Raw genomic sequence first — 24,273 nt, forward strand, 5'->3', positions numbered from 1 at the left:
ATTGCTTTATGCTACTTAGTATTTTTCAAGTCAGTGTATAAAACTTTTGTGAAAAATACTTAAACCAAATATATAGATGGAAGATGAAGTCCTTTTTAAGACACCACTGTCCACTGTATAATACAACATAGAAAGACACACAGACATAGCCAGGAGAAGCACGAACCGCTGCTGGTGACACAGCAATAGAACACAGCTTGGAACACTACACTTGTCACTACAGCAATGGGAGACTATACCAGTCTTTGCAAACCCTCTCAGGTTTGCTTGAGATTGGCCTACAAGCTCAAGGTATCCAGTGAAGAAGAGAAGGGAAAGGATGACACTAACACTAAAAGCTATCATAGCCTCATTTCCATATAAAACCTGGCTAATAGCAGTAACTGAACTGCATACAAAGCATGAACATACAATGATGAAATGAAGTTTATGATGTACTGAGGTTTGTACGTCATACCAGAAAAATCACTCAAGTCCCCAACATAAAGATCTTTGAAGCAACCCCATGCATACTAAGAACCCACTCCTCATCATAGCCTGAAAGTAACAGTTCTATTATTGACTGTTTCTGGAAAAGAATGGTAAGGTCAAAGAGGATTTGTTAGTCAGCGAAACGGCGTATTTCTTTTGGAGGACTACTGCCTAGATGGACAAGGTAACAATTTCTCTTACAGCCCTATTACAAGGGCAAGTACGTAATAATTTGAAAACGTCATGCTATTCTTATCCACAAGGCTAGCTATTTTACAGATTTTTTTTTTTCTCCCCCAAAATCTTTCAAACTTCATATGCATTAGATAGATGATACTGAGCTAGGTCTGCTGACAATTACTAAACCTTAAGATTAACATAGCAACTGAATACAGCAAGAACAAAACCAAATTACTGCTGAAATATGTTTGTAATCCTTAGTAGGATTTATCCATTCAAGAATAGAAAGAATATAAATGAGTGCCAATTCAGCTCACATTATTCAATGGGATTTCTCGTTTGCTACACTTCTACTGAGTTCTGCAGGATCTGATGTGAAAATAAATAAAAAGGAACACAGACAAACTTTCTTAAGAACAGAAGAACTCTAGTGCCACTTCCTGAAAAATAATGAATCACTATGAGAGCAGCATATTCTTCCCTTAAGACAGAAAGAAAAAGCACTGAGTGGGAAATTGTGTATCAGTCTCCCTGCTGTCACACCTTTTCCTCCTCTTCAGTTTTTTTTCTTTTCTTCTTCTATGAATCTCAACCTAGCTGTTTTTTGCTTTCCACCCCTCCCCTCCCTGATTCTTGTTGGCAATATCATCCTTATCCTCAAAAAAAGATGAGGTTTAAATACTGTAAGCCAGAAGGCAGAGAGGAAGTGGTAGATCACCATTCAGCCAGAGAAGAAAGATCTTCCATTATTCTATATCCTTCAACATATAAATTACTACCAAAACAGAAAGATTTGTAATAACATCACAATGACAACAAATGTGAAAAGGGCTTGACTTCCTGATTGTGCTGGGCTCCGGAAGACCATACAGACAGCAGAAGAAACAGTTATGAGAATACTCATGATCACCAACGTACAACAGAAGATTTTGTATCATGAAGCAGATGAACATACTGTGCTGAAGAGACAAAATCACGTCATTCATATATTTTCAGGTGCTGGGGTTGTGGTGGTGAGCTTACAGCAGGCAAATGACTATATGAGATACAGACTTAACACTAGTCTATATTAATGGGTTTGACTGAAAGTGTAAATACTTGCAATGAATGCAAAGTAATATTTAGAAACAAGGTGCTACCCTAAAGAATAGCTAGTGTGATTTCCTTCATAGTCCTAAGTTTACAGGAACAGCAGCCAAAAACTGAATACAAAACTGCATTTGAATATACATGTATAACACCAAGCACTGACATAATGGGATCCACAACTCCTTTTGGTCCCCTAATACCTCTAGAAAGGAAGCCCCATGATAATTGTCAGCTATCGAGGGATTACAGAGGGACTCACTGGGAAATTTACATTTCTAGGCTTGAGTTGGCTTTTGTGAATACTCCTTGCAGTTGAAGGACTGTCGCCTATCCAGAACAGGCTGTAGGAACACAGTCGTTTGAGCTACCTGAGGTCTGAAACTGGTTAGTGAACTTCTACTGTTTCTTTAACTAGGGAAAGAACACAAAAGCACTTATATAATACCACCTGCACTACAGCCTCTATTTATCTTCCTTTATATTCAGTTTTGTACACCTGTTCTTGAAGATTATGATGTCCTTTTGAAAAATATCTAAACCATTTTTTTTTCAACCGGAATTTTCACAAGTTTTCACAGTCTTCCTCCTCTGAGTCCAGAAAAAAATGAGAAAAAACTGACTATGGCAGATGAATTTTAGAAATAATCTGGTATCGAAGAACTCAAAAATAAATGAACAGCATTCAGATGCCTCCTACATATTACATGACACTCCCCCTCACCCCCCCCAAAAAAGTGTTAAAAAATAATAAATTCAGAACCAGTACCATTCTTCTTTGGGAAATAAAAAAATTAAACTATCTGAAAACTGAAGACCTGCTACAGAATTTCATTCATACTGCTTCAAAGTGCAATAACCATTTCTCTCTCTTTTTTTTTTTTTTCCTCCTGTCCTGATGATGCACTTTTTTGAAGCAGGCTTTTGAAATAATGAAAATATGACTCCAAGAATGGTTTTCAAAGAAAGGATATCTTCACTGTTGTACTTTTTACTTGCCCTGAGGCAAAACATGCTTGGAAAATCCAAAAAATCTTGAAAGTTGTGTAAGTAGGTGCCAAAAATACCCTGCAAAGCAATAGATTATTTCTTCCTATTTAACTGCATCATAACTGAAACCCCATTAAAGTGTGGACTTAGCTGCTAAAAGACAGTCTGCATGGTATAAACTAGCACAGTCTCAGCAGTGCACAATATTCAGCACTGCAGGAGCTCTGTAATCTGGTGTCTTCAGTTTCTTCCACAGAGACTGTTAAACCACTTGGTACTTTTCCGAAGCAACTGGACTTACATGACATATGAACATAGTATCTTTATTTAAAAATACTTTCTTTCAACTGTATTTTCATAAATGCATTAGCTGAAACTATTATTTCCTCTCATAAATTGTACTGTGGGTAAATCAGTCAGCCAACATGTTTTCCTAATAGTATTCACATGAAGACGATGTGACAGGATTCTTCCAGAGGGATGTCATTGCAACTATCACTTGTGCTGAACTTTGACTTTCAAAAGGTTTTAAAAAACTAGGTGAGCTATGCCTCCAATTTTGTTGCTTACTATTATTGTTTTCTAAAATATAGGCTTTTCCCAGCAATATGGATTTTAATACTTATTCATTTTGCTTTCCTCAGTAAATTAGGAATGTCATAATCCTTTTCTAAGGGCAGAAAATAAACACTATTACTAAAATGTCTGCCATTAGTACTTCAACAAAGAAATCCTCAGCATATAATTAGCTTGCCAGACTTATGTTTAAATATTTTTTATGCAAATTCAGGAACACGTATCCTCCAAACATCAACGTTCAAGAAACCTGCATTTTTTATTTAAAAAAAAAAAAAAAAAAAAAAAAGAAACCCTTGCATGTATAATGTTATTCCTTGTAGCTTCTGTATGAAATTATGTTGTTCTGTCAGATGGGAGCCATAATGGCCTCATCCCTGCAGCAATCATTGTTAATATAAATCCCAAACATATTTCTATACTGTTCCAATTTACTCCAAGATGCTATTTTCTGTCTTGTCAAAATGACTGGAGATCAAAGGACCAAGATTTATATGCTCAAAACTGACAAAATCAGTATTCTAAATATATATGGCAATAGAGAGTTGCTAAATCTCCTGAATCTTTTAAATTAAAAAATATTGCCCATTCTGATGAAACTGCTTACAATGACTACAAGTAAAGATGGTGGCCATTAAGTTTTATCGCAAGCACCTGAGGATCTGTTTGCATGCAATACAAAATGTTCCTTTATTCTCCTGAATTACTGACACTAGCAAATTAAAATGAAGTGGCTACATATGGCAGAAACAATCTTCACATTTACAAATATCCTGAAATATCACTAAATCATAAAAACGAAAGCTGTGGGTTATATATTATGAATGTTGCCTAATGCATTCCCGGCTCAGTTATTTGTAACAAATTTGTGTACAATGGACAAAATTGGCCATTTATTCTACAGCAGCAGCAGCTGGTTCTGGCACTGTGTATCATATCCAAAAACGAAGTTACAAGTCAGGAAAGCATAATTAACCTTTAAAATGCTGGAAGGATAAAAATCAAATGACCAACTTTCAGTAAAAATATGTATGAGAAAAGAAGTGCTACTGAAATTCTCCATATTCCCTTCAGTATTGCAACTGCTTTTTAAAATACCCTGTATATAGAAAAGTAGATGCTTAATGCGGAAATAAAAACAACCTAGAAGACATTGTACAGTAGGAGCCATGAACCTGCATCTGATTATTTTAATAGCTTGACTGATCCTGGATGTTATGGTAAATGAGGACAGCTGTTATATTACCTCTACTGAAATCTCATTACGATAAAGAAAAAAACCACAAGGACCTTTCACTGTACTAGGCTAAATATAAAAAAAAAAAAAGCTTTATCATGTGCTCTTAATACTTTAATCATATTTTCCAAAACAGGTGTAGTAACCTATAGTCCATAAATGCTAATTACCATATGCATTTATTAAGCCAACATAAAATCTTCAATGATATATAACACGTCAACTGAGATGATTTAAAAATACATTTCTAAATATCCCATATTCATTCCTGCCTCGCAGTAACCTTTGAGATTTTTTTTTTAAATCTTTAATGTAATATTAGAACCGCACTTCTCATTTTTAATGCTCATTCGGTTCACTTTGGCAGTATTTCATTGATGCAGCCTAAGGCTATAGGTAATGGAACATTACTCACTATGATAGCCAGATTTCTTCTGCATGGCGGTTACAGGGCAATCTTTATGAGCCAGAAGAAGCTGTTTCAGCTGTGCCACTTCATTTCTCAGCAGGGTGACTTCATTCTAGAGGAGAAGAAAGTTATGTACTTCACCAGGCTCAAACTACATACATTTTGAAGGTAAGTATTAAGTTTTATAAGATTTTCAGTTGTTCACTTAGGGGTAAATAAAATTCAAGAAGTTTCCATTTAGTCTATATATAGCAAAAATGTATACGTTTCTTTTATCTTAGAATATTACATCTTATCTGAATCTTGACTAACTTTATTTTATGATTTTTTTTTAAATTAGGAAATGCTTTTATGGAAAATACAACATTTACAGTTTGCAGATGCAGAGTCTACAAATAGTCTCATTCACATGATCCAGCTACTGTAAGACTCTTCTATAGGGTTTTATGAATTCTAATCAGAGTAAGCCTAGATTTAGCTAGCCACATTTTAACAGATGCCACAGCCAATGATAAAAAAAAAAAAAAAAAGTTAAAAAAAAATCAGCCAATGCAGAATTGTTTTTGGGAAATATACTTGTACTTTGGAAAAAAAATCTCAAGTAGTGGAGAAGAATTTGGAAAATGTCTGTTGATTTTTACATTTCTCTTTGGCAACCATGCATAAACCAAGTGTTGTATGAAGGAAAAATTAATAATGATGACAAAACCCTGAAGTGTCAGTTAATACCACTAAAATGGAGTGTAATCTAGGAGACAGCACTTGCAGAATCTAGCGACAGGACTCATGCCCAGGCTGTGCCTTTCCACTACCGGGTGACCTTGAGCAAGGTCATTTTTCTTCTTGGCACTTCAGTTTTTCCATTTGTAAAACAGAGGATGATACTTACCTGCCCTGTAAAGCTGTTTGATATCTATGGATGGGAAACAGTATATAACCACATTGACAATCCAAACTGAGAACAGTATGGCATTGTGATAGATTCATTTTCATTTAGAACAGTAGAAAAGCTTTAGATATCTATAGAATCAGGTTATCTGTAATGCTTTTTGATCCCCATATCTTATCATGATATATGCTTTTCACGGGTTAATTTCTTTTAAATCCAAGTCTTTTCCATTGGTATGAAATACTTAAAGTTACTTAAACTGTAAGAAAACTTGTATTACATGAGTGTAATACATACCACACGTAACATAACTGGTAAATACATATGTTTATACATTAGGGAGCAATTTAAAGAAAAATAAACATAAAATAATTGGATTGCAAATAAAATTATGTAGAAAAAAGGATAACTAAAAAGATTCTAAAATAATGAAAATACTTTTAAGAACAGAATTTATTTGGTTTACTTACACTATGTAAAATGATTTACAAATACTGTAACTGAACTACCAGATTTTCAAGACAAAGCTTCTCTTCATGTCCTCTCCCTCAATTTAGAGGACAAAAATGTCAAGCCTTTGTACTTGCAAAGTCCTCTTAAAAAACTATTAAGGGCTAATTTTCTGTTCAGTCATTTTATTGTGCCAAATATCCCTTGTCAAAACTTTATATTTAAAACAAAAACAAGAGCTGAAAGAGAGCCAAAAATCTGACTTCACTGATATTTCTAATAAAAGAGAACTGTGATTACAAACAAAAAAAGTCATAATGAAAAAAAAAAAAACCAGGAAAACTCCCCCACCCCCAAAATCTCTACCAGCTGTAATTACATATCCTGAAATCTTGGGCTGTTAAGGAAGCAGTCTACTTGTACCTCCAGCTCTCAGTCTCATCTTAGTTCACCATATTATTTACTGAGGAGCCACAACTCTGGGTGCCATGCAGGCAGCTGCACAGAACTGACAAAGAAAAAAAATGCTGATGTAGTTTTGAGACACTTCTTAATAATGTACAGGAGCAGCAAAGTCCAAGAATATGAAATATACTTCTGTTAGTTTATAGGAACATTGGCAAAATAAATGACCAAATCAGGAAAAAAAATTCAGAAAGTTTCTACCTTCATCTCTCCCATTTAAGGGAGAATTTTATACACAACAGGATATATAAAAATGAAGTGGCTGTTTACCACTGCAAATAAATCTAGTAATTATGAAAAATGGTTGAAAAGGCAGCTTATAGATTAATCTCAGTTGTATTACAAATACTAAGAACTTTGCTAACAAGAACATAAAAAGCAAGTGTATTATCTTACATTAAAGCAAATTTGAAAAAAAAAATGGAACAGCATTGCTATACGAAGTTAAAGTGTTGAGGTATACTCATTAAATACATAGCTAGGACACTGTTAGCAACATGAACACTGTGTGCCAATAGTGCCATAATCAATTCACAAATGATTCCTGAAAGTAGAAGCAAAGACACAAGGTACATGCAATCCCACAGAAAGGCAAGTCAATGGTTGCCATGTACATGTCACCAGCACGGGCCACTTTTCATGGGTCATAAAATGATGTTGACAGAACCAACTTACATATACTTTGCAGTTTTCTCATCATGTATGTGACAATATTTAACCTCTCCAACTCATTCAAAATAAATTAATGTGATCTTCTTTACAGAAAACAGGCTAACAAGAAGCAGCATATGGAATAAACAATTCAACACTTTGCATGAAGAAAGATGTAGTTTTTGCGCAGGACAAATAGTCCCCTTCATTTTTCAGAAATCAAGTCAAGAGTAGTCATTAATGTTTCTTTAAACAAGCATGAAATACACCTCACATACTAAAGGAATTTTTATGTTCACACGTTTCAACAGCATGTTAACATTATAAGGCAGGTTTCTGGAGGAAAGCATATCTATTTTTACCCGTACTATGTTTTCCATAAAATATTTTCCCTACTGCAATCTAAGGTACACCACGCTGTGTACAATATGTTCTTTGTATCTGCCTTTATTTTCTGGATTCAAAATGCACTTGGAACCAGTTTAATCCTTACACTAAGCAAGGTGTTGGGTAACATTTTGAGGTATATTTACCGAGACTGTTACCAGAGACAGGCAGATACGGGGACAGTGGATCATCTGCACCCGAGTTAAACACCAGTCTTCCTGTTTCTTTTTGAAAAAAAAAAGAAGAAACAGGAAAGACTGTTTCTTCAACAAGATACCGTTGTGTGGGAAAGGACCTTTACTTAAGTGCATTTCTTTCTTAACCTAGCTTTCCTAAAGCAGCTTCTGCAGCATTGGTACAAACCACCACTGACTGGTGATAACAGAGGTCTTCTAAAACCTAAAAAGATCTCCTAAGGAAGACAGGACATTCTTCTACAACACTGAAGTAACAATAACTAATACTTTGCCCTCTAAATTTACTAAAGCAACAGTGACCAAATAGAGACCATGTTACAAACTTCAGTATCTGACACTGCAATACAAGTGGGTGGTCTCTGGGGACACATTGCCAACAGTTCGTTAAGAACGTGTTATATATAGCATACCATATCTTGCACAAAAGCAAAACAAGAGGGTATATAAAATTTAAGATCCATAAACAAATCAACATATGAATAGAAAACAGTCCACAAAAAGCAAACAGTAAAATCTGAAAAAGTTGAAAGCATGAAGTAACTTATCTAATGTATAGTAAAGACCAATAAAGGCCAATCTAACCTACATACGCTATTGACAGGATATAATTGATTGAAATTATCTTTTAAACAAAAAAATGTCTAAAGAGAAAGTTACATTCAAAAAAATTGAAGGAGCTACACTTTTCTCATACAGAAGTTCATCTACAGAAAGCTGAAAACTATGGAACAGAAGAATATACATAAATCACATAAGGCTCTTCAAAATTGTTATGTACCATTAGAGAACTTCCAGTCTTAAAAATCTTGATGTTTACCTTAGAACCTTTGACACAGACATTACAAGAAATCTACTGTGTTGAAAAAAGTCAGAAACATTGTGTGAAGCACTGCAATGCAATTTCTAGTCATTTTTGTATTAACCTACTTCTGGAAATACAACATCTCAGCAAATTCAGCTGAGCAGGTCGTTTAGATATTAAACAAAATATGAACTGCTAAACCCTAACACTCAGTCCATAAAACTGTACTAAGGCAAAACTCCAAACTTATTAAATTTACTATTAAATATAACATAAGTAAGCAAGCATGGGTCATTACTGCCCACTATGCTGATCAGCTGTACTAGCCTGTCAAGTGAAGAATTATTACGGAAATAGAAGATTGATTAATGTTTTCACATAAAATACAATTTAATTATTTCTCTGACATTCAACATCTTTACAAGTCATTCTGTTCTTCACAGTTAACAGCCTTGCTTTTGGCAGACTGCAAAAAAAAATCTTTTTTTTTTCAGTTAACTATTACTTAATTAATGCTTTGAAATCTGGGTATCTTTTGGATTCCAGATACGTAAACAAATAATTAAAAACCACAATCAAAATTTAGATGCAACTATAGGTTTAAGCAATGTACACTGTTAAATACAACAATATGTTACATGGACAGCCAGTTACACTAAAAGTTTGCTGCCCTGCCACCGAGGAGGCTAGGGGTGCACAAGAAGTTGGGAGGGGATGTGGCCAGGAGTGCTGACCCTGACTGTCAGCATAACAAAAAAAAAAACAAAAACAAAAACACAAAACCACAAACAAACCACAAAAACAGTACCTGCTACAAACAGCAACAGTAATTTAGAAAAAGCACAACTGTTATAGAGGAGAAAATCTATGGCCTTCTTTATGGGACAAAGGTTTTTTTGTTGTTTTCTTTTTTCCTGTGCTATTAGTGCTGCTACTGCATTTCTTAAATAAAATACATTAACTTTCTTCCTTGTCATTATCAGATAGTAAATTTGCATACCTCTAGATGACTGCATTGTATTAAAATATCTACAAACAACCCTAATTCTATATTTCATCCAATAAGTGGGTGTTTGAACACACACAGTATTAAAAAGCAGGATTCTTTCCCGCTAATTAGAAGCAAAAGACTACTATGCAATTTTGTAACTAAACAATATTAATATTGGTATTACAGTAACAGCTATAGTAAATAAGGTGTGTGACAATTTGTTATCCATTACAATACAGTACTTAAATCATTTTCAATTAAAAAAAATAGATATTCATAAGTTAAGGGCAGCTCCTATCTTACCAGAAACTACTTCCACTAAGAAAGCTGAAATATAGCCGATCTTTGTTGTTCTTTGCTTTTCTTCCTGTAAGTCTACCTTCACTTGTTTCTTAGATTTACGTTATAGTGCTACATATCATTTTGTAATTAATGGATTTACAGTGAGGGCTGTGACTACATTAAAGGAAAGGTCCACAGACTGTGAACAGGTATGAGAAGACCATGTATTTGCAAGTAATTTAAGCAATGCTGTGATGTCATGTCAAAGGTCATGGTTCTTAGAACACAGGAAATGATTTCACCTTGTGTACTTAGGTATGAATTTCTTGTGTTTTACAGATTGGGATGCTGAGTAGTTTTAAAGATAGACTAGATATTATGAAAAATTTCTTTACTCTAAGGCTAGGCCTTAGAGTAAATATTGGAACAGGCTTCCTAGTGAAGTGGTTGGTGCACCAGGCCTGTCAATGTTCAAAAGGCATTTGGATAACACCCTCAATAACATGGTTTAACTTTCGGTTAGCCCTGAAGTGGTCAGCCAGTTGGACTTGGTGTCTGCAGGTCCCTTCCCACTGGATTATTCTAGTCTATTCAGAAAGCTAAAGATGATTGATGCGTAGTAATTGTGGTTACACAATGAAAAGTAATCTTGCAGGCCCTACTCTCCCAGTTGGTTGACCTGGGACATCTTCATCAAAGAGCATGAAAGAAAGATTTTAATACAGAAGACCTATGAATTTGACTCACCGAACAACTCTGATGAAACAGCAAGGTAAACTTTAAAATATCAAAAATACTTTCCACTACATTTTCTAAATGGATGCTTCATTTAGGAAATGACATCAGTGTCCCTTTCTTTAATTCTCAAAATAAAGCTTTTAGATTTTTTATTTTGAAACAATACATTGTGCCAATTCTTGTGTGCTGCTGGAAAACATTACTACTAAATGTTAAAACATATTTTCTTAATTTAAACAAAAGGGTCACGGATTGTTTGAAACAGAGAAAAATGTGTCCACATGACAGCTTTCCAACGACTGATAACCTCAGAAGAGGTAGAAAAATGACTGGCAACATACACTAGACTATCTTACAGTATACATCCCTCCCTATAGGATTTATGCACACTCAGAGGGCAGTGTGCTGAGATTTGCACTGCCACTGCCTGTGCTGTACCTGTTCTGTGCACAAAAGAGGCCTTCAGTTTCCAGTGATGTCAATCTGGCACCTTTCACGAGCACTACATTCACTTTAAAGGAAAAAACAGTGAAGTTAAAAAGAACCAAAGGAAATCAAACCAAATATATTTAAATAACTCAGACTGTGATAGAAATTGTTAGGAGCAAGGCATTTTTTAAGGTAAAAATGGTAAGTAGGCTATTAAGCCTTTTCTCCAACAGATCTTGTCATCCTAATTTAGTATCACCGTCTGGAAGTTATTTAAAATTGAATAAAGGATAAATGGGCATGATCCTAAAGTTTACACATCTTAAAAATCTGAATATTCTTTTATATTCTTATTTTGTTGGTATATTCAATTTAATACTGAATTTTCAATTCTTATGCGACCCATAAAGCCATTTATATTTCAGATTTTGTGCAAAGTTTAAGTTCCATTGATCCAGAATCACTGTCCAAGTATAGTAAAGTTTAATAATTTTTACTTGTAATAAAAAGCATACCTGTAACTGGCCATTTAGTGAGCTCAAGTCCTCAGCTTTTTTCTCCAATGACTGTACCCAGACTTTCCGCTTCTGTCGGCATCTGGAAGCAGCAGCCCGGTTTCGTTCCAGAAATTTCCTTCTTTTTTCATCAGGGTCTTCATTAGCAGCTCTTCTTCGCCGACCACCTGTATTTGGCGTTTGTGGCGTAGGCTGAGCTGGTGATGCCTAAAAACAGTAAGAAGTATTAAAGAAGCTGTCAGTGTAATACTACTCACAACTCAAACTGCAGCACAAGTAAAAATACACAGCACATCTTGAGAAAAGCCTTTACAACGCTTCTACATACATTCATGTTATACAGATTTCTTTTGTGGAAAGCTATGTAATTTACTGTCACAACTAAGGTTTAAAAACTTATTTACACTGTATTTACACTCTTTACTTACCATGCAACATTAACATTTAACATTTTAATTATGGCTTTATTTTTGGTTTAAAATTGCACTAAAATGTCAATCACTTCACGAAGCTGAATTCATGTGACGTTTACATACGAATAAAGCACAGAAACAACACCACTTTAGATGGTCTCTCTCTTTACCAATTTTGATGACACATGATGACAAAGTCTTCACAAACAGTCAACTTCTTAGAAGCCTTTCACCCATAATAAATTTGAAAAGTCAGATTTGGTAGGAAATATATTCTCTACTCTTTACTCTTCCCAAATACCCTTCACTAAAACTTAATCACAATTGAAATATCACAGAATTATTTATTTCCAGTACACAGAAACTGCCTGACAAATGCTCTCTGTGCTGATAGTTACTGATCCCTAGATCTCCAAACAGCAATTTCCTATTTGTTAATGTAATGTTCTCACCACTGCACACCAACCTCCCTTATATCCACCCACACACAGTGACAGGATCAAAGTATTTCATTACCTTAGACTATACATTATACTCCCTTCATAGGTGTAGAGAGACCCTAGACAAGGATTTAATGAATTACGGTAACAACATAATGGATCTTAAAATTCTTTCAACAGATAGGACAGACACAACATAATTGTCTATACGGTATCTTCACAGCTGTACGTGTACACCTGTACATTCAGTACAGCACAGTAAGAAAGTTACAGTTTTAACTTAAAAAACCAAACCCACAGATACAGCATCTGGCATACCAATTTGTCATAAATTCTAGACAGATAACAAAAAATCTGGGAACTCCTATTAGATTTTTAGGAATAGCACACTTGCATATTTTTTTAATACTAGATATTAAGTAACAAAAAAATAAGTGAATAACAATCTTTTCATTTTGAAAATGCTGCTTCAAAGTATTATGACAATAGTCTTTTAAAAAACTTCAGGTAGTAGGGGAAAATAGCATGAAGAAAATCATCTTCCAATGGCTAGTATTTTTCTCTCTTTTGCTCCAAACATTTGTTTTGATATATTATTTGATTACACTGACCAATCTCAGAATCTAAATGCTTTCCCTGCAGCTGCAATTTACACCCATGGCTACAGGCATAAACAGGTTCGGTCCTTTGGTTTCTGGGCCAAGTATATACGGGTTTTACAAAATTGGTATTAGAGAATCATTGGGAACCATAGGTTGGAAAAGGTTCTTAAGATCATCAAATCTGAACATCAGCCTAAGACTACAAGTCCACCACTAAACCATGTTCTTTGGCACCACATCCACATGTCTCTTAAATATCTCCCGGAATGGCAACTCACCACTTCCCTGGGCAGCCCCTTCCAATGCCTATCCATCCTTTCTTTGAATAAATTCTTCCAAATGTCCAACCTACACCTCTCCTGGTGGAACTTGAGGCTGTTTCCTAGCATCCTATCACTTGTCACCTGAGAAAAGACACTGACACCTTTCACGTTTGTCCTACTGGCCTTTTATTTAGGAAGAGTGACTACTTCTACTGTTACCCATTTACTTTTTTAAGGAAACACTTTTCCAACAAGTTTCTTAGAAGCAGAACAGCTGCAGTCCTCCAGGATTCGCTCCTGGAAATAGCTCTTTTCTACAGCAGGGTTCCCACTTCTACTCTGAGTCAGAGCTGTTGTCCTTAATTCTCCTGTTCTCATCTATCACCCCAAAAGGAGAAGACTACCATCCCTAGCCTCACAACCCTCCTTTCAGCACCTGGAAGGACGTACTGAAACTATTCTTGTAGCAGAGCAGAAAAGATCCTTCAAGCAAAGTAACACAACCATGATCACTGAGGCAGTTAAAAAAAAAAACAAAAACAAACACTAAGAATGTTTATGACATAAAATACTAGACAGATGCAATATAAATGCAAAATAAATTAAGTTTTCTTCAATTATATATCAACCAGCTGTACAGTTTTCAGTTACCACAAGATTTCCTGTTAATGCAATCCAGAAATCAGGAGTCAGTTCTAAATCTAAACAAACAGATAACAACTATTTCGAAATTGTCACCTTGAATGACACGTTCTAGAAATATTTAAGGACATACAACAAACATCCTATTGCTACAGAAATATTGATGTAATACACTAGCATAACACACACACAGTATAGATTTACCAACCTCTCGAAATTATGTATAGTCATAAACAGATAAAATACACCAAGAAAAAACAGTCTGCTGCATAACTACACACTGAGATTCTGCCAACATTTTAGCAAAAAGATCTATTTTCCATACAGTGAAGGAGGCAGAAAGTACACGTGCACTGTGTTGTCATACCGGTGTTTCAGTTGTTGAAGTTGCAGGTTGTTGTAGTGATTGTGGTCGTGGTTCCTCTGACTGAGTCCTAACCAGCCCACTTGGATGTCCCTTGGCAGTATCTCCATTTGTTACCTGAGGGTGCTGCTGGGTCAAGGCTGCTTTCAATCTCTGAAAGAAAAAAAAAACAAAACACATTTTTTCCCCCACATCATGGAAATACTCTAACAATTATAGCATCACTTGAGGAGTTATGATGTATGTTAGTTACTAGTTATTTTCACTTTGCCAACAGGGGCTCCATCTTTAAAATAGCTGTATGCCTTTTTACAGGCTTTCAACAGTGACCTAGACATACACCTACTAGCAGATGACAACTTGCAAGCATCATGAAAGCATCTCAGAAAGAAGAGGACTGTATGCTGCATGGAGAAATAAACAGAAAACTGCCTTTGTGATGAATTGTGCCCACAAAGAGGTGACTTGAAAGCAAAGAACAAATAATTGTTGAAACTGGTATTACGCTTGCAATGACATGCATAAAAATTACCTGAAACCCTGAAGGTAGCAGGAATACCAGCATAGTACTCAGTAAGCCATGATACTTTGGTTTGAAGCTGACTAACAAATTTCAATTCCTTACTTTAATTTTTGAGAATTCAATAATCATTTTCTACCACATCCTTTACGCCAAATACATTTGTGAGTAGTTTTAATTAACAGCAACATTTAACTGTTCTTTTGATGTACTTCTGTGTCCTCATGTTTTAGAGTATGAACAAAACATTGACAAAGTACTAACTATTAATAGAGCGTCTTGATAGTGCTAGAGCTAGGCTGCATTTGGCCAGCTCAAAATAAGCAGAGGACTTTGCATCCATTTATGTAGATACACCCTATCAACTACAGCATTCCAACAGCTCTCAGCAATTAAGCCACTGGAATACTGTGACAGCTCTCTCCTACCATGACAGGTTTCCCTGGCTCCTGTTTTACAATTAAAACAACAGATTGCAAATCCACCTCTGCCAGAACTGCAAAAAACCTGTGTCTGTGATATGGAAAATTGACTCTCTATATTTGAAAGGTGCATGTAATCACCCACTAGCAGACGTCCCATTTGAAGACTACACAGAGAATCATTAAAATTCTAAAATTCCTCTGGTGGCTTGCTGGTATGGAAGCTTCAGACAGTGACTTCTATAGGTCACTTTTCCCCATGCATTGTGAGAATTTTGGTTTTCAAACAACTTAGGTTTTCAAACAAAGCCAACAATATAGAAGTATAGAGGCAGTAAGGTTGTGGGAGGTTTTTTTGTTTGTTTTTTGATGGGATAAGACATTAGTTTGTCTACGGACTTGCCAAAACTTTCTTAAATAATGCTGGTTGGGACTTAACATACATAGGAAAAGAGAACAGGTGTACATTATGTGTGTAACTCACAATGATGGCAGTTTCTAAACACTGAAATGTTTGTAATAATTGACCTTGCAGAAGCACTGAAATAATTCTGAATACACACATGTACATAAAAATTCAGTGTTAATTAAGTCTTGTTCCACACTTCACTTTGTATCACCTTTGTAAATTTCCAAGAACAAGAAACAAACACAAGAAATTTACAGCAACTCCCCCAGTGCTCAACTTGAACTAAAGGAATTTAGAATAGTTGCAGACTTTAGGGTAAGACAGCACCATTTTAAAAGATGGTTAAAAATTTTTAAAAGATTGATAATAAAAATGTATTTAAAAAAAACCAAACAACTGAAATTCTTAGCATGCAAACAGTACACTGAAATTCCTAATGCTACAGATACCTCATAACCTTTCTTTACTGCAGTAAAGCAAACTCACAGCATTCAACTTATACCTTCCTTGTACCTTCCTAACTCACCTCAGAAAAACGCCTAACAAAAAGCTCAGTCCCTGTCTTCAGCTAAACAAGAGCGGAAAGGACCAAGTGCTTTCTTTTTAATCAAAATTACTAAACCCAAGCTCTATGATCTAAGTACAAAAATGGAAAGGTTGATTTGATGATTTCTTGCCTTTTAGAATTCAAACTAATTCTGGTCATTAAATGGCGTAATTTCCATAATTACTACCAAGACTACCACAGAGACACACCACTTGCAAATCACTTTTTTTTTGTTTTTTTTTTTTTTTAAAAAAAAGGAAATATAATGTATTTAATGTTTTGTTGAATATCCTTTCCATAAGTTAGCACCTGTTTTTTTCACAATATATTTTCATTTACTATCTGAATTACTTCAGCTGTATTTCTTGCATCACAACTTGCCCTTTAGCAGGACACAAAAAGCATACAGTCAAAATAAAGACTAGGGAGTTATAACAAATTAGTTATGTTGTCTGTATTTCAACTTCTACTAGGGCTTTTAAGGGCATGCTTTCTATTTCAAGCCACGACATCAACAGGTTCTGAAAAGTTACATCTACCAAAAATTACGCAGCCACGACATAGCAACTTATTATATACAGGCAGTCTTCTCTTCCACTGCCATGAGAAGTAAAAAGAGTAGATTCCATCCAATTTAATGGGCTAGATAACGTAAATTCAGTAACAACAGGCTAACTTCTAACTTCATGGCACTGGAGCACAAACATTTACACCACATCAGTACAGCCAAGTGTGCCTGTTCAACTCTGCCTGTGGCTCTATGAGCAAGCCTTGATAAAAGCATCCTCCACAACAATAACAAAGTACATGAACTGTTAGAAATACTTTATAGTATTTACTTAAAGCCAGCTATTTTAGAACGTTTCATTCTTCATGTCCATTTCCTTAGCAAAAGAGTGTCCAATTCAGAAAATTTGGGAGATGAAATAAAATTAGCACTTGGGTGGTTTTTGACTTTGCTTTTTCATTTTCCCCAAATATGGCAAGTAACTTATTGTCTAGGTCCATTCTTTCTACCTCTCCCTTTCTGCATTACAAAAGTATTTGTAAAGTTAAAGAAAAAAAATTAGGAATTCAATGCTATTAAATGTATCTATTGTACGTTTAATTTGGAAGTAGCAGAAGTGAAGGCAATACCACGATACTATTAACATTATTAACACATATCAGGCATAATGGATGTGCAAACAGCTGAGATAGGACTTTCCACACTAATGATAACATTTTAAAAATACAGTTTTGTACATTTCAAAGTAAATAAACTCATTTTGAAAATTAGATTGTTAAATCTAAGTGTAGGTTCTCTGGAAACTAATGCAAAATAATTGGCTTTAGTTTTATATCACAGTTTCAAACTTGAAGTTTCAATAGTTACGATTAGAACTAACCACAAATATGGAAATACTGTGAAAATCAAACATTTTTACAGATTCTCACAAGAAGATATTAAACGAATGCATTTTAAAAGATTCCTATTGCAGAAGACAATGCTGTAGTAAAATACTACATGGATGTTGTGCTTCCTGTGAGTTGGGAGATATTCACACAAGCACTATGGAAATCTCAGTTTTATAAATCAAGTATATTGAAACAAATATTAGAATAAAAGTATGTAATGATTAATATGCGAGGAAATTATGATAACCAAAGCTTGACATTATTTGCCTATTAGAGGCAAACTAAAAGCGGTATTTTCAGATAACTTAATAGCTTTTAAAGTCTTTATTAGCAAAGTTTTATTGTTCATATATATCCTTGAAAACAAATCCTCACTGCATCTGTCAAAATTTGGTAGGGCTAGATCATTCCATCAAGAGCTCACAGAAACAAGACAATATTCTCCAGAAACAATTTATGAAAAACTCAGATCCATATTTCATATCTGCCACAAAAGCTCATCAGAGTAATAACCCTCCTTCTCCTGGGTGTTATCCTACCATCTGCTGCTCTATTACTTATCTTTATTTTGCAACTAATTAACAGCATAATCTTCTAAATTCAGCAAGTTAATTATCATTATTGTGGTCTTTGCAGCATCATCAGTCCTTATGAAGTCTTGTCTCTCCACCCCCAGAGAACATATGAAAATGAAGTAGGTTGTGAGAGGGTCTGTTTCTTTAGAGTAGGCTCATTAGGTGTTTGCTGATTAGCTCGGCATGCAGAGAGACAGGTCAGAAGAATTCTGCTGAACACAAGGTCCCATGCCAGGCTCAAGCAAGTTAATGTAGGTTTCTGAACATTTGCCAAGCTGCCCTCTGTCAGTTCTCAGTAGAAACCTCCTGCAGAAAGCCTCTGGGTTGCCCACTGTGTGCAAAGTATTTCTCAGTTTGTGACAAAAGGTTTTATATGGGGAAGAGAAGGCAGGGGGAACACTCAGTGTAAGTTAAAACATTTTTTTAATTTCTTAAGAAACTTCTGCAATCCATGCAGAAGGGTCTGAATGTTAAGCTTGCATCCACAATCCATACATTCAAAAAACAGGGATGTGTTACAACTAGGAATAGTTCATAGCTCATATATGGAAAGCAGATCTTCTTACAAACTGATTAGAAGCAAGTCTGTAATACCTAGAATTATGCATCCTTATCACAGAATGATCCGGGTTGGAAGGGACCTTTAAAAATCATCTGTTCCAATTCCTGACCATCCCCTCCTTATCGGAAAACATTTTTGTTAAACAGAACTATTACATTTACTTTTGAGTCTCTCTAAAATACCACAAAACTGATCTGTGTGTTTGATTTTAATAAAGTATGTAGAATTTAGTATCTATGACACAAGAAATAAAGAATAGTGATAAAAACAGATAACTTATTTTAAGTGTTCTGAAAAAGTCTGAAACTCATTTTCACTCCTATTCTGTGCCACTCTCAGTACGAGATATAAAGATATTTTCAAAATAATACCAGTAAAAGACAGTTGTGCCTGAATGAAATCTCTAATCATATTTCACTTGAATTCTGCAAGCAACAGGAGGAAAAGGATCCAAACACTTTCAAAACTGTAGTTAACAGTGCCTGAAAATGTGCTCCAGGAAGGTGTCCTATGCCCATTACCAAACAAGTCTGCCAGTTATTTTACGCTTTAGCTTTCAGAAATTGTAATGTCAATTTGTTTTTACTGAAGTTCACTCATGGTTTTAAATATAGAACCGCAGGGTGTTATATATATACAATTTGGTATATATATAGTAATTCACAAGTAATTCACAAGTAATTCATCAATATGAAAGAAAATTGATATTTTTCCATTAATAAAAATGTAGAGATTATGTTGCCCAAACCCACATTCAAATAATTAATCACCATAACTATTAGAAAATAATAGCACTGCAATCTCTAATTTTATTTTTGTAAAGGTCAAAGTTCCTGCCTTCACCTTAAAGAAAAAAAACTTTTGTCTATATTACAGTAGCCTTTTGTAAACAGGTAAGAGAGAAACATAACTGAGATGAGGAATGAAATCAAAGTACAGGTTACTCTTCTGATAACAAAACTAAAATATGTTAGTTCCTTGAAGAGTCATGCAAGAAATGAACTGCAGAGATGGCTTCTGTAAAGAAAGGCACAAGGTACAAACAAAGGTAAGTATCTGTTTCCCTTCTTGGTTTGTACCTGGTATTTCATCCAAAACATACAGACTTGTGACTCCTACTTATAACTGCTGGATTGTTGCCAGATATAGAGCTATCTGGGGTAACTGCATCTTCAAGTTAAAAAAAAAAAAATAAATAAATGTTGTTTTAAGTGGTTCAAGAACTTTACTCAGAATCTCTGAAGCAGGTAGATCTGTCTTAAGAATACCTTGAAATAGTATTGTCACACATGTGACAGCAGGAAATGCAGAATACTGTATATAGTAATATAGGAAAAGTGTATATAGGAAAGTATAGTCTTGAGAGAAAGGAAGGATGCAAACAATGATGACCAGAAGTGTGTATCACAAAACCCTCTGGAGTTAAAAACAAACAAACACACACAACTCATAACCTTTACAAATTTTGTATCCCCTATATTATAAATCTTACCTGAACATCTGAGGACGTTAGGAAACTGTCTGAGAATGGTTTTTGTGTATATATATTTGTTGCATATTCTATTTCAACATTTGATAATGCAATATGAAAAAAAATCTGAGACTAAAAATACGTATCTTTAAGGAACAGCAGAAAATCTCCAACTAATAAATAATAAATAAAAATGCAACATCCAAGTCAATTTCAAAGATCTATAAAGTCCTGACTCCTGGGCCTTGATCACTGAGAAAGGAACATCACAGCTCCCTCCATTCAGTTCTCTCCTCAAAAGACAATAAGAACACTAAGCTGATGGACTTCTTCCCAAAATAAAGCAGAAGGGAGAATATGGTACACCAAAGAATGTAAGAAGTGTTCCCGCCTTGTCTTTGTTTAAAGCATACCAGTAAGTCCAAAATTACAGTCTCCTCTACATAGATGGAACATCTATTCCATCAGTCAATACATCGTTCGTTTGGTTATTAAATTTAATTCAATAAAATAGCTTTTATTTCACCTTCAGAAGTGAATTATTAATGAAATAAAAAGCAAACAAGCAGCTGCAAAAAAAAGATGCCTTCTTTTGACATAGCCAAGAGCACAAATGAAAATGAAACTGATTACCACAGCTTTGCAGAACTTAGTATGTAGCAAGCAAAATTTTTTTCAAGAGGTATGTGAAAAAAATGGATTTGGCATCACCAAAAGTTTAATTTTTAAGATTAAATGGAACTTTGCAGTTAATAAACCATGACATATATACGAACAACGTATTACATGGCATAGTGAGTTAGTCTTTCTTTTGGAAGCTTTTCTGCATAAACATTAAGTTTCTCATTAAATTGCTTTTATTTTAGTAGTGATAAGAAATTAAGTTTTTTATTTTTGTGAATAGGCACTATATAAAAGTAAATGAGCATAAGAAATACACATAATTCTGATATTCTTGAATTCTGTTCATGTTCTCTATTAGGAGACAAGGAGGGAAATAAGAAATACTGCAAATACACTTTTTACAGTCTCATTTAAAAAAAGATAGGCAATCACTGAAGTGCATATATTAGCTAAATTCTAACGAGTCGACTAATGAGACTGTCAAATTTTAAGTCTAATGATCTTTGTTTTTCTTTGCATTTGAGTGACTGATTCTTCCAACGTGAGATCAAAGTATTTACCACATGCATGTGTCTCCTTCTCCTCTTTAAAGCTCCATAAGAACAGACCACTCAGTATGAACCTAATTTCCTTCCCAACTTAGGAGACGCTATTTTCTCCTTAATTTCACAAAGTAAAACTTAATGCATGTCTAACTCTAAATGTGCAATTTCTGGCCAACAGGGGTAGGGCAGGGCAGGGCAGGGTTCTCATTTTCACTTTCTTACATTCTTCTCTCCCACATTTAAGATAAATTCACCCCTTCAGACCTGGTTACATTTACATTTTCTCAGCTATGAAGATATTCCTCACTCCAGCCCAAGGATTACAAGGATGCACAGAAACAGACCTTTATCCTTTCTGTCCCTCTCTACACTATTTTAAAAGTTCAACTGAGGAAGAAAATGAAGGATAACCTGACAGAATTAGGAAGAGTCAGTGCACTGATGACTAGCTCTTCATAATACTTTCAGTACGTGGTGAATGTGGACTAGTGTTCCCACTACACTGGAACCCCATTACTCCAGAGAACAGATACAAGCATTTTGTTGATACGTTTTTGTTGATATTGTTTAATAATAGTTTTCTATTGCTTCTGAAAAGTTGGAACAAGCAAAAAGAAAAAAAAGACAGCAATAAACAGCAAAGCAACTACTTAATGTAGCATTTTTTTTTCAAATTAATTCAAATTACCACCTTACGTGATCACTAACTTTTTTTTTTTAAAAACCTCTGCCTGTTTTAGTCATGATTTTACCAAATTACTCAATACCCCACAGAAACAACTTCCACACAACACAATTTCTTAAGTATGCCAGTAATGCTAATCACAGAAAAAAACTTGCCAAATGATCTATATTTGAGATAAAAATACAGACCAAAAACCATAAAACTTTCTTTTCCTTTTTTTTTTAAACATCACATTATTTAGGATCAACTATATTCTGCTTCTTTGAAGGTGACGTTCATCACTGAAAAGCTACTTATCTTGTCTTTATTTTAACTGTTTCCTACCCTTTTATACAAAAAGCAAGAACGAGTTCAGTTGAAAATCTAGTTCACTTAAAAGAATAAAAAAAAAAAAAAGACCAAAATGACTGTTAGCAACAGAACATGCTGGAATCTGAAATAACTATAAAATAACTGCAGGTATTTTTCTGTTTTTATTAAATTTGTACTTGCAGACTTTAGACTAACAAAAGAAAACTAAAGCCATTCTTAAAAAGCAAAAGAATTTAATTAATTTCTCAAGTTAGTCTTCTTGAGGAATAATGGAGTTTTTCACTTACCAATTTAGCCTCAGACTGCACTGGCTGTGGGGAGGAAGGCCCTGGGATTCCTGGGATACTAGGCACCATGGTGACAGGTCTAACAAGCTGACCAGATAAAGTATAAAAATGAAGAAAACCTGAGTATGTTATCATAATACAGAGCATATGACACCACTACCCTCTGAAGCCAAAACAGCTGTTTAAAGTTCTATGCTGCACTTATGCAAACCTGCTAAACTTTCAAATTAATATAGCATCATGCTTACTTACTGGAACTGCAGCAGGGACATGCACATTAGAATTTGTGATAGATGCAGGAATAGCAACAGGCATGGTTTGTCCATTAGGAAGATGTAACAGCAGAGGAAAAGGACCTGGAACTGGACTGAAAAAGGAATGATGTATATAAAAGAAAACTTATCCTGAGAAGAGAAAAAGCTTTTATATTATATATGTATATATCTATTTTAAAACAGTTCTAATGTAATATTTATTTAGCAATTAAAAATATGAACTTAGTGATGTGGAGAACATGGAATTATATTTCACATGTAGTGAAAGTTGTATATTTTGTATGTTGTGAAGCACCACATTACACTAAAGCACCTCAAAGTTGTACATTAACTCTAGAAACAGTAACGGACAGTAAACAAGACAAAATAGTTTCAGAAGCTGTAAGAAACTTGACTGAGATTTATGTAACTTACACTATTGGTCTGTTAGAGGATGGAGCCTGGGTAATAACAGTACTAGATGTTGGTGATGGTATTGCCTGCTGAATAATAACACTTGAGTCAGAACTTGTAAGCAGTACATTAGGAACCTGTAGCGATGCTGGACGAACTATTGTTGATGTAGGCTGTGCAGTCTGCTGTAGTGACACTTCCTGAGGAAAAAACAAAGATCAATGAGTTTGTAAAATACAATTATTAAATGGCAATTCAAGGAAACAATAGAACAAATGTATAACAACATGCAAAATCAGTTATACAATTAAAAAAAAAAATAAAAAAAAACTTTTGGAAGAATCATTTAAGCCACCAAAATGAAATTGTTTGTGTTATTTTAGTTTTATGACCAACCCTGATTCAATTTATAATAAGGCTACTGTTACTAACAATTCCATTTTGATCAGATATTAAGATTTTTTAATGCCAAGAAACCCGTGGCACTATTTGCACCATCACGGCTACCCAAACTGAACAAAGAAAACATTTTATCGTGTCTTTATGTACATTCCGGTTTCAGTCCATTGTTGTACATTTAAACAAAAACAAAATAGGTTTAATTTTCAGTAAAAAGGAAAAAAAAATCTCTCTTCTTTAAATCTGTAACCCTAACTTGTATACATAACTAGAGTGCTATTAAGTAACCAATGCTAAGAGTGATAACTTTGCAAAATGTCTGGTTATCGTCATACAGCAGAAATGACGTGAGTACAGAAACTGAATTTCCTAAGTTGCAA

The 24,273-nt window shown here is 34.6% G+C and overlaps 1 protein-coding gene and 1 long non-coding RNA gene across 8 annotated transcripts in view; one reads left to right on the forward strand and one right to left on the reverse strand.

Moving 5' to 3' along the window:
- Nucleotides 1-24,273, reverse strand: part of ATF2 (activating transcription factor 2) — a 55,393-nt gene that overhangs the window by 3,557 nt on the left and 27,563 nt on the right. For 6 of the 7 annotated variants that reach the window (XM_038182425.2, XM_038182428.2, XM_038182423.2 and 3 more), the window contains 6 exons: nt 23,516-23,694; nt 23,079-23,193; nt 22,827-22,913; nt 14,473-14,622; nt 11,746-11,952; nt 4,956-5,061 (listed from right to left, as the gene is read on the reverse strand). In XM_038182425.2, coding sequence (XP_038038353.1) covers nt 4,956-5,061; nt 11,746-11,952; nt 14,473-14,622; nt 22,827-22,913; nt 23,079-23,193; nt 23,516-23,694 — 844 coding nt within the window. The remainder of the gene's footprint in view (nt 1-4,955; nt 5,062-11,745; nt 11,953-14,472; nt 14,623-22,826; nt 22,914-23,078; nt 23,194-23,515; nt 23,695-24,273) is intronic. The other variant, XM_038182429.2, reaches the window with a different exon arrangement.
- Nucleotides 10,411-14,913, forward strand: LOC140002941 (uncharacterized). The gene is made up of 2 exons (XR_011810653.1): nt 10,411-10,835; nt 14,785-14,913. It is a non-coding gene; the product is annotated as an uncharacterized lncRNA (long non-coding RNA).

Source organism: Anas platyrhynchos, chromosome 7, assembly GCF_047663525.1.
Source record: "Anas platyrhynchos isolate ZD024472 breed Pekin duck chromosome 7, IASCAAS_PekinDuck_T2T, whole genome shotgun sequence".
Lineage (NCBI taxonomy): Eukaryota > Metazoa > Chordata > Aves > Anseriformes > Anatidae > Anas > Anas platyrhynchos.